This window comes from Oreochromis niloticus, linkage group LG11, assembly GCF_001858045.2.
Source record: "Oreochromis niloticus isolate F11D_XX linkage group LG11, O_niloticus_UMD_NMBU, whole genome shotgun sequence".
Taxonomy (NCBI): domain Eukaryota; kingdom Metazoa; phylum Chordata; class Actinopteri; order Cichliformes; family Cichlidae; genus Oreochromis; species Oreochromis niloticus.
In genome coordinates, this window is record NC_031976.2 from 24,455,116 (window position 1) to 24,468,160 (window position 13,045).

The 13,045-nt window shown below is 40.7% G+C and overlaps 1 protein-coding gene across 1 annotated transcript; it reads right to left on the reverse strand.

Moving 5' to 3' along the window:
- Positions 1–1,698: 1,698 nt before the first annotated feature.
- On the reverse strand, positions 1,699–3,295 carry LOC112848239 (carcinoembryonic antigen-related cell adhesion molecule 1-like). Its single transcript, XM_025911627.1, has 4 exons — positions 3,230–3,295; positions 2,829–3,146; positions 1,996–2,271; positions 1,699–1,838 (listed from the first exon to the last, which is right to left on the reverse strand). Exons 1-4 carry the CDS (start codon positions 3,291–3,293, stop codon positions 1,699–1,701), a joined length of 798 nt encoding a protein of 265 aa, XP_025767412.1. The 5' UTR covers positions 3,294–3,295.
- Between the last annotated feature and the right edge of the window lie 9,750 nt (positions 3,296–13,045).

The window sequence follows — 13,045 nt, forward strand, 5'->3', positions numbered from 1 at the left end:
CAGCTCAGAGAGGCGCATATCGTTATCTCCACAAAAGTCGAAGGCTGCATTAGTCTCAGATGAACAACTGGGTAATCAGGTCATGGATGCAAAGCTTTGTGAGTTTCAAGTTGTTTGAACTCTGCTCGTTTTGCACATGTGAATTAGAAATGTGCACAGCAAGGTGGAAAGAACTGATGCAGGCACAGCTCTGCATCCTGAGCTGTACTCAAGTCAAAGCACACACAATTGTTTCTGATCACAGACAGTGGTCACTGAAAACTTAGTGCTTTGATTTAGTTCAAATATGGACCCAAATGCAGACTCAGACAAAAAGCTGTATTATAGAAGCCGATATTAAACAAAGGAGAATAATTCAAAAATGGTAGTGTCAGGAATACAATTAAAGTCAAGAAAATTAAATAAAAGAAATGTTTAGAGGGCTGACTAGGGAAGTGGAGACTGCTGGAAGAATGAGACACAGGTGCACTCAAGATAATCTCAGGGGGAAGCAATACTTAAAATGAACCACAAAAGTCAACCAGCTGCTAAAGTAAAATGGGAAATAACTTATTAGATACCTACTAAACATAGAAAGAAGAAACTCACAGTAAAACGTGGCACAGAGATGATTGATTTGGCAGATGCAAAGCCAAAGGGGAATTCTGCCACAGACGGGAACTGAACCTGCAACCTTCTACTTGTTGAGCAAATTCTTTAACCACTAAAGCTGTTCACTAGACCGGGAACAAATGGAAAAACCAGAGACTCAATGATTTTAATAACAAATCCAACTTATAACGTATAAGATGCAAGAATAAAAAAAATGGGGAAAAAAACCTAACGAGAACCTATACTCAACTAAAAACCAGTGGCTCCCTGATTACTGTAGACATAGTGGTGATGCATTCAAGAAAAAATGAAATCCACATCATCACTGATAATATTTGTGCTGCTGATCAGTTTCTCCCAAAATATTCTCACAGATCTTGAGTGAAGCCATGAAACACTGTGACCTGTTGTTTTCCACAGTAGAAAGTCAGTGTTGGTTACAATAAACAGGCATTTATGACCTTATAATTCATTAAAACAGTTGCATTTTTATTGCATCCAATAGATTACACAACAAGCAAGATACAAATCAACATAAAGTAATGATTACTGATTTGATAAGTAATCCTATCTAGGAGTGATGAGTGGTAGCATCAAAGTATGCTTCAGCTATATAATGATTTATACAAAGTACTTTGTGTTTGATTTTTTTAAATTAAGGATCCAGAGTCACTTATCGGGGAAAAGAACCTGAAAGAGAAACAAAACAGCCTAAATGAATTAAATGAACTATAAAAACAGATAAAGCAATGATACAAAAATAGTTTGTGCCTTAACAATAAGGCAAACAAATAGAAATAATTTATCTCACTGGTCATATCTCACGTGCTCTTTGTCTTATATCAGCCCTTTCAGAGCGAGTGCAAAGATGACCAGCACTGAGGATGACCCACAGGGAGCAATGCAGGATGCTTTAGTGAGAAAACAGAACAACTGCCATCACTACATTGTAAAATATATGTAATGATGACAAAATAAAGGCTGTACTATTATTAAATTAGTGCATTCTTTGGTTTCTTACCTCTCAGATCCAGAACTGTGGAGCTTTCCATCATGGTCACTGTGTTTTTGGCAGTGCAGGTGTAGTGTTTTCTGCCCCTAACCTCTCTATGATATACAACGAGTTATTAACATGCGTCTCATTGCCATTAAACATCCAGCTGAAGTGTCTGCGGTGCACTGCAGCGTTATACTGTGACCTTGAGGAGCAGCTGAGGGTCCACTGATCAACACGTTGTATGGTCCAACTGCACAATTAAAATACAGTGTTAGGGACATTCAGACTATTACTGTTAATATAGCTGTCTTTAAAAAAAAAAACAGTTTAAAATAAATTAATTTTAAAACTTTATTTATTCATGGCTTTTTTTAATAGAAACACTGTGAATGCACATGAATACTCACAGCTGACAGTGAGATTATGGGTCGCAGTCATGGTGCTGACCGGGCTGCTGACTCTACACTGATAGGTGCCGCGGTCAGAAATGTGAACAGGCTGTAGGGACGCTGTGTTTTTGTCCAAGGAAAAGCTGACACTGCCACTGGGATTTAGAGGCTGACCATCTTTTATCCACTCTCTGGAGCTGACGGAGCCAGAGGCCTCACAGGTGAGGTTGGTGGAGCTTTCATCTTCTATCAGGATGGCTGCGGGGCTGCGGATGGTGGCTCCAGTTATCGGTGCTGGCAGATGATAAAAAGTGTCAACTTTGGGTGAAATGATGGAAAAATAAGCAATACAGTTTGTGTGAAACATGTATGTGTCACTTTAAGTACCATTTTGTGTGACAGTAACTTTAAAATGACATGAATTTATCAACAAACAGCTTCACCTTCATGATTTCATTGGGTCATAATTCATTAATTATGTTCCAATTTCAGATACATTTTTAACTGTCTAACATCTAAAATGGTAGATATTTATTTTTCTGTTTGAAATTCTATTATTTTTTTATCATGGTGGTAGAGTATAATTGAACTGCATCCTGTAAATCCAGTTCAATCTAACAAGAACATAAACATAAACTTCAATTTATATTTTAGACTTTGGGCCCCTGTTTCACTCACTTTCCCTCTCAGTATAACCACACACTCTGTTTTCCTTGTCATGTTTGTTTTATGAATGTGTTATCAAAAGCAAATTCAAAAGGAGTTTTGCACATTTGACTATCATTAGGCATTTACTCGTATAGGGCACACAAGGATTGGTGCCCTATATAAATGTATAAAGACTAACCCACCATACACAGTCAGAGTGCTCCTCCCCTGTTTTGGCAGCCCTCCATCTGGTGTGATGGTGATAGTGTACTCCCCGCTGTCCTCCAGTGCCAGGTTTCTGAGCTCCAGGGATCCTGTGGCTCGGTCTAATGAGATCCTGCCGGCATATCCAGGATCAGTGATGTTGATGCTGGTGGAACTGATGATGTTCACCCCATTGAACCTCCAGCTTACAGAGAGGAATGGTTTCTCCGGTCTGAGAGTGGTGGTGAACTTCACTGTGCCTGCTACAGCTCCACTCACGGGTCCAGCGGGCAATATACCCTCACCTACACACTTACCTGATTAACACAAAAAGAAAAGAAGACTGAAAAAAATCCCCATTCCTTTATTTCCGTCTACACATCATGTGAATTTAGCCTACCTGATAAAAGAAGCATAACAGCAGTCCATGGGATGGTCTTGTCCAATACTGACTTTTCTGACATTGTCTCTCTGCCTTCCATAATCAAAAACAAAGAGAGGCTCAGGTGTTCTTGCTCTTTTATTGACCCATGCCCACAACACAGGACCAGCTCCAGCCCCCCACTCAGTAAGGAAAACCACTAAGATCCTTTGTGATGCTGTTGTGTACATACAGCAAACAGCCTCAGGATGTCTGCAGTCTATACAGTCAGGGTTAATGGCATTGTTGTGTAGAAGTGGAACTTGAAAAAAAAAAGGATTTGATCTGAACAGAAAAAAATAACTGAAGAAAAACACGATCAAGCTTCTGACCAACCTTACAAAATGTACCTTATTTAAGTATAGCTGGATAAATTAATTTTGCACAAGTTTTCTCCAAATGTTTTAGGCTTAGACAAAAAAATATGGTAGGGGGCATATCCTGCCAGCATATTCAGGATCAGCTTCTGTACTAACACAAAACAACTTTAAAATTTAATCACTGCATTCCCCTCTTAGGTCTTTTATTTCTTCTTAACCATGAATCAGAAGCAAAGTATTTGTGAATCAATTTTTTAAACATATATAAACATCTGAAGAAGGTTTATGAGTCATGATGCTGGTGGTGCCTTTTATGGTAACGGAGAGTTTTATGTGCTCCCTGCTAAGTGGTTTTGGGTCCAACTGCAGTGATCCATAGCATTCCTTGCAGAGGAGGATCAAAGAGGAGACTCTCAGACTCCTTCAGACAACCTTACAAACAAATCATTTCCTTTAGTGCTTTCAGAATGAATGATTTATTAAAAGAAATAAAGATCTTATGTAATGTGTAAATATGTTCCTTTGTAATCGTTCAGGCACGATGAATTACTGTTTGACTTGTGTGAGTGTCCTAATGTTGTGAGGCAACCATCAGATCAGCTGAAAAGATAAAGTATTGACAGTGTGTCACAGTGTAGTTCCTGAAAATGTGTTTTTGTGAGTGGGCATTGCATTATAAATATAACATTACGTGGTATATTGTTTGGCTATTACCTTCTTTTGATATGTCACAATAATATCTATCACACAAAACCTACAGCTGAACAAATCAAGCAAACCTTAAGATATAGTAATAGTGAATGAACCTTAAGTCTGTTCTATAAAACAAATGCAGTGTGAGACTTTTACCTAAAATGATGCTCTGTGATGTTTTTATCCAATTATTTCACTCTGGCTTCAGAGAAGTGCTACTGTATGTTTTATTGGACCAAATTAAATTGAGGTGACTCGATGTATTTGAATATAACAATTTTAGTTGTTTGTATCACTTTGAGTTGTAAATTAGACCTCACCACTACAACACGCTTGCAATTTTTAAGTAGAGGAAAAATTAGTAACTCTAATAATACATATATAAATACCTTCAAAATATGGTGAAAATGTTAAACTATAGAAATGTTTTCATTATGAAATTTGTTAAAGAACAATTATAATGCAAAAAAATAATATAAGAAAACTGAGATTAGTGACTGTATCAACAACAATGACAACAATAAAAACATTTGTTAAATAATAATAAGAAAATAAGTATTTAGAAGAAAATCTGGATTGAGAGCTTGAAATATTTGCCATCAAAAGGGTCAAAGCCTTTTAGATCTTTGAACGGGGTTGATCTGTAACAGATAAGATCAGCCTGGTTTTATCGTTTAGTTGTTAAATGAGCTAATATTTTACAAGAGTTAAAGCCACTGTTCTGCATCTGAAACAACCTTATAAGCACTTCTATCACAAGCTGATGCTGATTTAATGAGAATAACATTAATGTAACATTATTAATTACTAATATGCCACAACTCTCAGATAAATCAGATTAATCCATTTTCATAATGTTGGTTTGTCATGTTTAAACTATGAAGGTTCCCTTCAGTGAGTTACCCTCCTATTATCAGAGATCATGAGGAGGAAAAGACGGGGGTGTCGTGCTGGGAAGGAGCGCCGTCGCCCGAGAAGGAGACGTTATCGACCATCTCTTCCTTCTGTAATTATTGGAAATGTAAGATCTTTGCCCAATAAGATGGATGAGCTCACGTCGCTAACCTGGTCACAGAGGGAGTACCGGTAATGTAGCATCATGATGCTAACGGAGTCGTGGCTAACACCGCTAACTCCGGACACGAGCGTGACACTACCGGGATTCCAGCTGCTGCGAGCGGACAGGACGAGAGACAGCGGTAAGAGGAAAGGAGGGGGACTGGCAGTGTTTGTGAATGACAGATGGTGTAACCCTGGGCACATCACTGTGAAAGAACAACTCTGCAGCAGAGACATTGAGCTGTTAGCCGTTAGCATGCGTCCGTACTACCTGCCCCGGGAATTCTCGCATGTTATCGCGATAACAGCGTACGTCCCCCCCCTCGGCCAACGCGGATGCAGCCTGTGACACTCTCCACTCAGTGGTCAGCACACTGCAAACACAATCTCCGAGAGCCCTTCTCATAATTTCAGGGGACTTTAATCATGCCTCACTGGACTCCACACTGCCCACCTTCACCCAGTATGTGACCTGCCCAACCAGAGACAATAAAACACTGGACTTACTGTATGCCAATGCAGAAGAGGCATACAGTTCATCACCTCTCCCTCCCCTGGGCAGATCTGATCATAACCTGGTGCACCTTGTCCCTGTGTATGAGCCCTTAGTGCGCAGGGAGCCACCAGCCACCCGCACAGTGCAGAGATGGTCGGAGGAGAGCGAGGAGGCTCTTAAGGATTGTTTTGAGTCCACTGTGTGGGAGGTGATCTGTGACGACCACGGAGAGGACATCGACAGCCTTACTACATGCATTACTGACTATATTAATTTCTGTGTGGCTAACACCGTACCTACCAGGACTGTACGGTGTTTCTCCAACAACAAACCTTGGATTACTCCAGAAATTAAAGCTGTCCTCAAGGAGAAGAGGAGGGCCTTCAAATCCAAAGACAAAGAGGAGTTGAAAAGGGTGCAGAGAGAATTGAGGGGACTGATAAGGAATGGGAAGGACAGCTACAGGCAAAAGATGGAGAACCAGCTTCAGCAAAACAACGTTGGTGAAGTCTGGAGAGGCCTCAGAACCATCTCAGGCCACAAACATCAGAACTCTCTGCCTGGGAGGGATGTGAGGTGGGCAAATGAACTGAATCATTTCTTCAACAGATTTGATTCAGCCATGAGGCAGTCTCCAACATCGGCTGCAGACTCACCCACCCCCACTGCTGCTGTTCCACCTCAGACACTTCACACCTCCTCTATTCACCCTGCTCACTCCTCCCAACCCCCAACAACAGCATCCAATACACACTCAACACAAGGCTCCAGCCTGTCTCTCTCAACCACCCAGGTTAGGAGGGAACTGAGGAGGATTAAAGCCAAGAAGGCAGCGGGTCCAGATGGCATCAGCTCGAGGGTCGTCAGGTCCTGCGCGGACCAACTGTGTGGGGTGATGGAGCACCTCTTCAACCTGAGCCTGAGGCTGGGAAGAGTCCCACAGCTCTGGAAAACCTCCTGTGTTGTTCCAGTGCCAAAGACTTCACACCCCAAGGACCTCAACAGCTACAGGCCGGTGGCTCTGACATCCCACCTGATGAAGACCCTGGAGCGGTTGGTCCTGGCTCAGCTTCGGCGCCTTGTGAGCTCATCACTGGACCCACTTCAGTTTGCCTACCAGCCTGGCATTGGAGCGGATGATGCCGTCATTCACCTCCTACATCGTTCCCTCGCTCACCTGGAGACCGCTGGGAGCACTGTGAGAATCATGTTCTTTGATTTCTCCAGTGCCTTCAACACTATTCTTCCCTCGGTTCTGAAGGACAAGCTGGAGAACTCTGGAGTGGACCATCACCTCACTACCTGGATTTTGGACTACCTCACCGACCGACCACAGTATGTGAGGACTCAGGGCTGTGTGTCGGACAGGGTCGTCTGCAGTATGGGGGCCCCACAGGGAACGGTTGTGGCTCCGTTCCTCCTCACCATCTACACTGCAGACTTCTCCCACAACTCCACCCAGTGCTTCCTGCAGAAGTTCTCTGATGACTCTGCAATAGTCGGCCTCATCACTGATGGGGACGACAAGGAGTACAGAGGACTGACCCAAGACTTTGTGGACTGGTGCCAGCTGAACTACCTCCAGATCAATGCCAGTAAAACCAAGGAGCTGGTGGTAGACTTCCGCAGGCACAAGCATCCTCCACTGCAACCACTGAACATCCAAGGTATGGACATTGAGGCTGTGGACAGCTACAGGTACCTTGGTGTTCATCTGAACAACAAACTGGACTGGACTCATAATTCAGACGCCCTCTACAGGAAAGGGCAGAGCAGGCTGTACCTGCTGTGGAGACTCAGGTCGTTTGGAGTGGAGGGCCCACTCCTGAAGACCTTCTATGACTCTGTGGTGGCCTCAGCCATCTTTTACGGTGTGGTCTGCTGGGGTGGCAGCATCTCTGCTGGGGACAGGAAGAGACTGAACAGGCTGATTAGAAGGGCCAGCTCTGTTCTGGGAGGCCCTCTGGACCCAGTGGAGGTGGTGAGTGACAGGAGAATGGCGGCTAAGCTGTCATCCCTGTTGGACAACATCTCCCACCCCATGCAGGAGACTGTGACAGCACTGAGCAGCTCCTTCAGTGGGAGACTGCGGCACCCACGGTGCGGGACGGAGAGATTTCGCAGGTCTTTCCTCCCCACTGCTGTCAGACTCCACAACAAAGACTTTAACTGATCAAACACACACATCCACACATGTGCAATAACACTAAGTGCAATAATCTTCCTGGCATCGTTGTATTTTTTACTCAGTTGTATATAGCATTTGTATTCTATTTTTATCTTATTGTATATTTTATTCTATTTTATTCTACTGTATATAGTATTTTATTTTATTCTATTCTGTACAGTTGTGTACTGTATTTATTCTTATTTTATTTTATTCTAATTTTTGCTTCATAACTTTTGCACTGTCCACTTCCTGCTGTGACAAAACAAATTTCCCACATGTGGGACTAATAAAGGTTATCTTATCTTATCTTATCTTATTTTCTGTTGTTTCATGTGCATTATCAATATATTTGCAAAGTCTAGTAAACATGATGGTGATTTTCCATCTGGATCTACAAAAAGTACTGGGAACCAGCAATCCTTTAGCAGCAGGTGGGAGAGAGCTACAGATTGCAAAAAATAACTGTGACTACATTTGCATTGTTTTCCTCCAACACAGTTAGCATTAATTTAGTCAGTATGTGCAAGAAACACAAAACAATTTTTTGAAGAATCAACAGGGCAAAAATTTTGGGAACTTCCTGCACAATTTGGAATTTTTTGGACTCTTATAAGATAATAATATAAAGATAAAAGCTAGAATCACTTCATACTTTCAAATTACATCAACTGACCAAAGCTTATTAAATTGAAGTGAATTTAAGATATAGCAGATGAAAACAGTAAAAGAGAAAAGCAGTTTCAGAATACCAGAACTATCTGTTCTCACTTGTTATTGCTGTATGAGCTTCAAAGATAAGATTAGCTGAGTAACATTCAAAGAAATGCAGAACAATTGATCCTGTTGACCTCATGTATGTGGTCATCATCATCTGATGACGAAGTGACCAATATTGTGAGTATTAATTTGGCTGGAAAGCATTAGAATCAGCTTATCACCTTTATATTTACAGTATCTAACATCACAACTCACACCTTGTAAAATTAGATAAAATGATGCTTAAAGAGCTTTGAGGAAAATAAAAAAAAACCCTCCACAAAGGAGGTCACAGAAATTCTCTTCTTTGTGTACAATCAACCCCCTCTCTGACTGCATTCACAGAGTCACTCAATTTCCTTTCAAACCAACACAGTCAGTCATAAAATGCCGACTCACTGGGAGGAAATTTTGTCATCAGTGCCTTCCCAGATCTGCAATCATCCCACTCCACCTCCTCCAGTGTGATCACTGTCAGTGTGACCAGTATCAGTGTGAGTGTGAATGCAAAGAAAAGCCAACACTTCCTCAAGTCGTTTGATCATTGTAGTTTTCTGAGTCTGATCCATTTACAGTGGACATTTTGACAGCTATGGGGTAAGTTTAATCTGTGTGAAGTTTGCATGCTCCTCCCCCGTGTTTGTGTGGGTTCTCTTTCGATACTCTGGCTTCCTCCCACAATCCAGACACATGCATGTTAAGATTAAATGGTGATTTTAAATGGCGATTCACAGCCATAGCTGTAAATGTGAATGGTTGTCTGTTTCTGTATGTTTGCGCTGTGACAAATTAGTGACATTTCCAGGGCGTACCTCCTCTCTTGCCTCATGATAGCTGGGATATTTTACAGGCAACCGACCCTCAACTGGATAAGCAGAAGAAAATTGATAGATGAATGGATTTAACTGCAGGGAAATGTGGTACACAAATTGCAGGGTTGCATCTGCAGATTAAAAATATTCTCCCAATAAGCTGCAATAACATGATGGTGTTTTTTTCCTGTTGGACAGTGATGTTAAAGATGGACAGGAAAGCAGGGAGAGAGAAAGAGGGGGAAGACAAACAGCAAAGGGTTGTGGGTTGAGCTAGAACCCGGGCCATTTCTTTCCAGCGGCACGCAGTCACTTCCCCACCCACTGACCTACTCTGGAGCTCAGTTTGGTGGCCTTAATACAGGCTGGAAAAAACTTCATGCGTGTATTGCTTTTATTGCCCATGTTCATAAGTGAAGTTTTCATCCCAAGCTGTGACAGAAGCAATCATACAAAAGGCATTTACAAAAAAAAGTTTATTGGGAAAGCATATACATACAGATACATGCCGTGTCTTTAATAAAGACAAGGTATAAAAATGAAACTCACGTTCTTTAATAAAATTTGCATGGAAACTCCTTACCATTATTTTAATTACTTGGACCTTTTTACACACTTTTTACAAGTATTAATTTTCTGAACACTTTCTCGCAAAACCTTCGCCAACCAATTGTTGGGATGAATAAAGTAAAAAAAGAAAAATCAGTAATATTTATTCTTTTCTAAAATGTATTTACTAAGAACTTGAGTCCTCTTTTATGTTCTTCATTGTTTTCATTCTGAGGAGGAGAAGTTAAGAAGTCATTAAAAGGATGATTCAGTATTTTTGTTGAAAACTACGTCTGCAGAAACATTCAGATTCACCTTTGTGGGAAATGAATACAAATCATTCTGTACTGATTTCTTGTACAGCTCTGAATGGCTCTGCTTCACACTCATTTTTGCCAAGGAGTCGGAACAGAGCTATGTTAGCTCTAATGATTCACTTATGATTGACTATAAAGTCTTTCCATTGCAATAAGATGAATGAGCTGAAGAGAAACCTTTTTGAAATGTTGGATTTTTGTTGTTTACTCTGAAAAAAAATCCTATTGTTAAAATAGGGTGAGCCTGTTCTGACTAAAAAGTCAATCAACTATTTAGATAAAACTTTGAAGTTACACTGTAAACCACAATTATATTAACTTTTTCACTTTCATTATTCATTTTCCCCATGCTGTCAAACTCACTCCTGACATCATTACTCTAATCAAGTCATTTTGTTGGTTTTCTTCTACGAGACAATCAACTTCCGTTAGAGTCTAAGTGCTCTTCTTTCTTTCTGACTTTCATTCATGCGACCTGCCTCCTCCCATCTCAGTCTCATCCTGGTCCCTCAGAGCCACATCAAAGCCTCCATCTTCATCTTCACCACAACCAGCATCTAGACCCTTTTAAACGTTTGTGCTATGATAAATCATTGGAGTCTAATCTACACATAACTTAATTATGTTCTGTGTTCAGTTTTTCCAAACAATGTCTGATTATTTAAATAGAGATGGTTAAAAAAAAGGAAAAAAGCCCCAAAGCTCAGACTCACAAACACACAGATGTGAGTGGGCTCAGGGTGCAACACTCGCTCTGTTTCATTCTTTAATCTAACAGGATGTGATTACAGTAAGTTATTTGTTTACCGTTGCAATGCAATGAATACTTTGCTTTACTTTGCATACTTTGCAAATCTTCTACTTTGTTGAATAAGATAAAAATAACAGGCTGTCTTTAATACTGTTCTCAGTTTTACACAATAGAGTAATTTTCCTCTTTATGTAAGACCAGGCTGATATACTCAGAAAGTGAATAATGACCATTCAGTGCTATAAAACTGCTAGGATGTCACTGATCATTTATTAAACCCTCAGCCATTTAATACTGCAGAGTCTGGATCTCTTGCAGGTCATATTATTTACAGTCTATGGGACTTATGGCCTCAGATTTTAGGACAAGCTTCAGTATATTCAGCTTCTGCTGAAACAGGTGGAATTTGTACAGAGTCTGATAATAACTGGCAGGTGTGCTGCACTGTTGTCATAAACTCACACTGGATGAAAAGATTCACCAGTCGACTGATTTCATAACTGATACTGTTGGACACATTGCACCTGAATGGTTCCTGATCATGACGGGTCACATTGATGATAGTGAGAGTGGAGCCTCCATCAGTGAGCTGAACTCTGCCACCTTCTGTAACCTCAGAGCTGTCATTCAATCAGAGGGAAGAGAGGGAGGATCCAGAGGAGGAGCAGGACAGAGTGACAGAACTGCTGAACTCCAGCAAGACTTTGTGGTTTGAAATCACTGACACATCTGTGACTGCAGCTGAGGGTGGAAAAAGGAATGATAAAGGGATGTAGGACGAGCATTGTAACAATTTATCTTACTAAAAATAATTCAAACTTACTCTGAAGTGATACAACAGAAGCTTGAGATGCTTGATATCTCAGAGTTTCGTCATTGAAGGCCTGACAAATGTGGCAGAGGTAGCTTCCACTCTGATTGTTCTGAACATGCATGAGTCTGAACTTTGGTCCAGTATGGGTCAGCTTCTTGCCATTCAAAAACCAGTAAACCAGTAGTTCTGAAAACACCAGTATTTGGTGTTTTCAGAACTGAAGCCATTGCTGACTTCACAGGTAAAGTCTCCAGTCTCTGTCCTGCGCATTGGGCTGATAGACAACACTTGGCTGCCCTCTTAAAAGCTAATTCTATTACCAGAAAGCAGAGGTTGGCCACCTTTCATCCACATGCTCTTAGAAATGAAGCCGTCAGCATTGAAGATCAGATTCACTGATTTTTTTACCATTGATTAAGGGTAAAAAGTCAAAAAGGTTGATTCTGTTCATCTGGATGCTTTTCATTGAGAAAAAGCATTTCGTCACTCATCCAAGTGACTTCTTCAGTCTAAGCTGACTACAGGTTTCCCCAACCTTATTAACAGTGTAGCTGCACAATGACTAAACTAGCCCACTGAAGGAACAAAGAAAGTAAATGCAACTTGACATTTATCAAAGCTGGGAATGCGCCTAAGGAAAGCTCCAGCCGATCCAGGAGAGGACAACTGCTGCCCAGTGAAAACAACTTACTTTGAAAAAGTAATTAGTTATAGTTATTAGACACTTCTTCAAAAAAGTAACTGAGTTAGTACCTGAGTTACAATATTATAAAAGTAACTAATTACTAGGAAAAGTAAGTATTGGGTTATTTTAAAAAAATGGTTAACCCTCTAGGGTCCAGGGTATAATTGGCCGTTTTTGACTACTTTTGATTTTACGACAAACATGTTTAACAAATAATTTTCATAACTTGAAGTGAAAATTTAAATTTTACATTTTAAAAACCTATGCACAAGTTTTGCAAACAACAAAGTTATTTGCAGCTATTTATTCAAAAATGCAGCCAAGGCGTTTTTAAAAAAATAACCATTTCAAACTATTTACAGAACAATCAGGT

Bases quoted from the DNA above. Each gene is read 5' to 3' on its own strand.
- LOC112848239 (XM_025911627.1), bottom strand. From the start codon at position 3,293: ATGTCAGAAAAGTCAGTATTGGACAAGACCATCCCATGGACTGCTGTT. The intron at 2,272-2,828 runs GTGGGTTAGTCT...ATCATCTGCCAG, and splicing joins GAGCACTCTGACTGTGTATG to CACCGATAACTGGAGCCACC. The intron at 1,839-1,995 runs GTGAGTATTCAT...TTAATTGTGCAG, and splicing joins CCATAATCTCACTGTCAGCT to TTGGACCATACAACGTGTTG.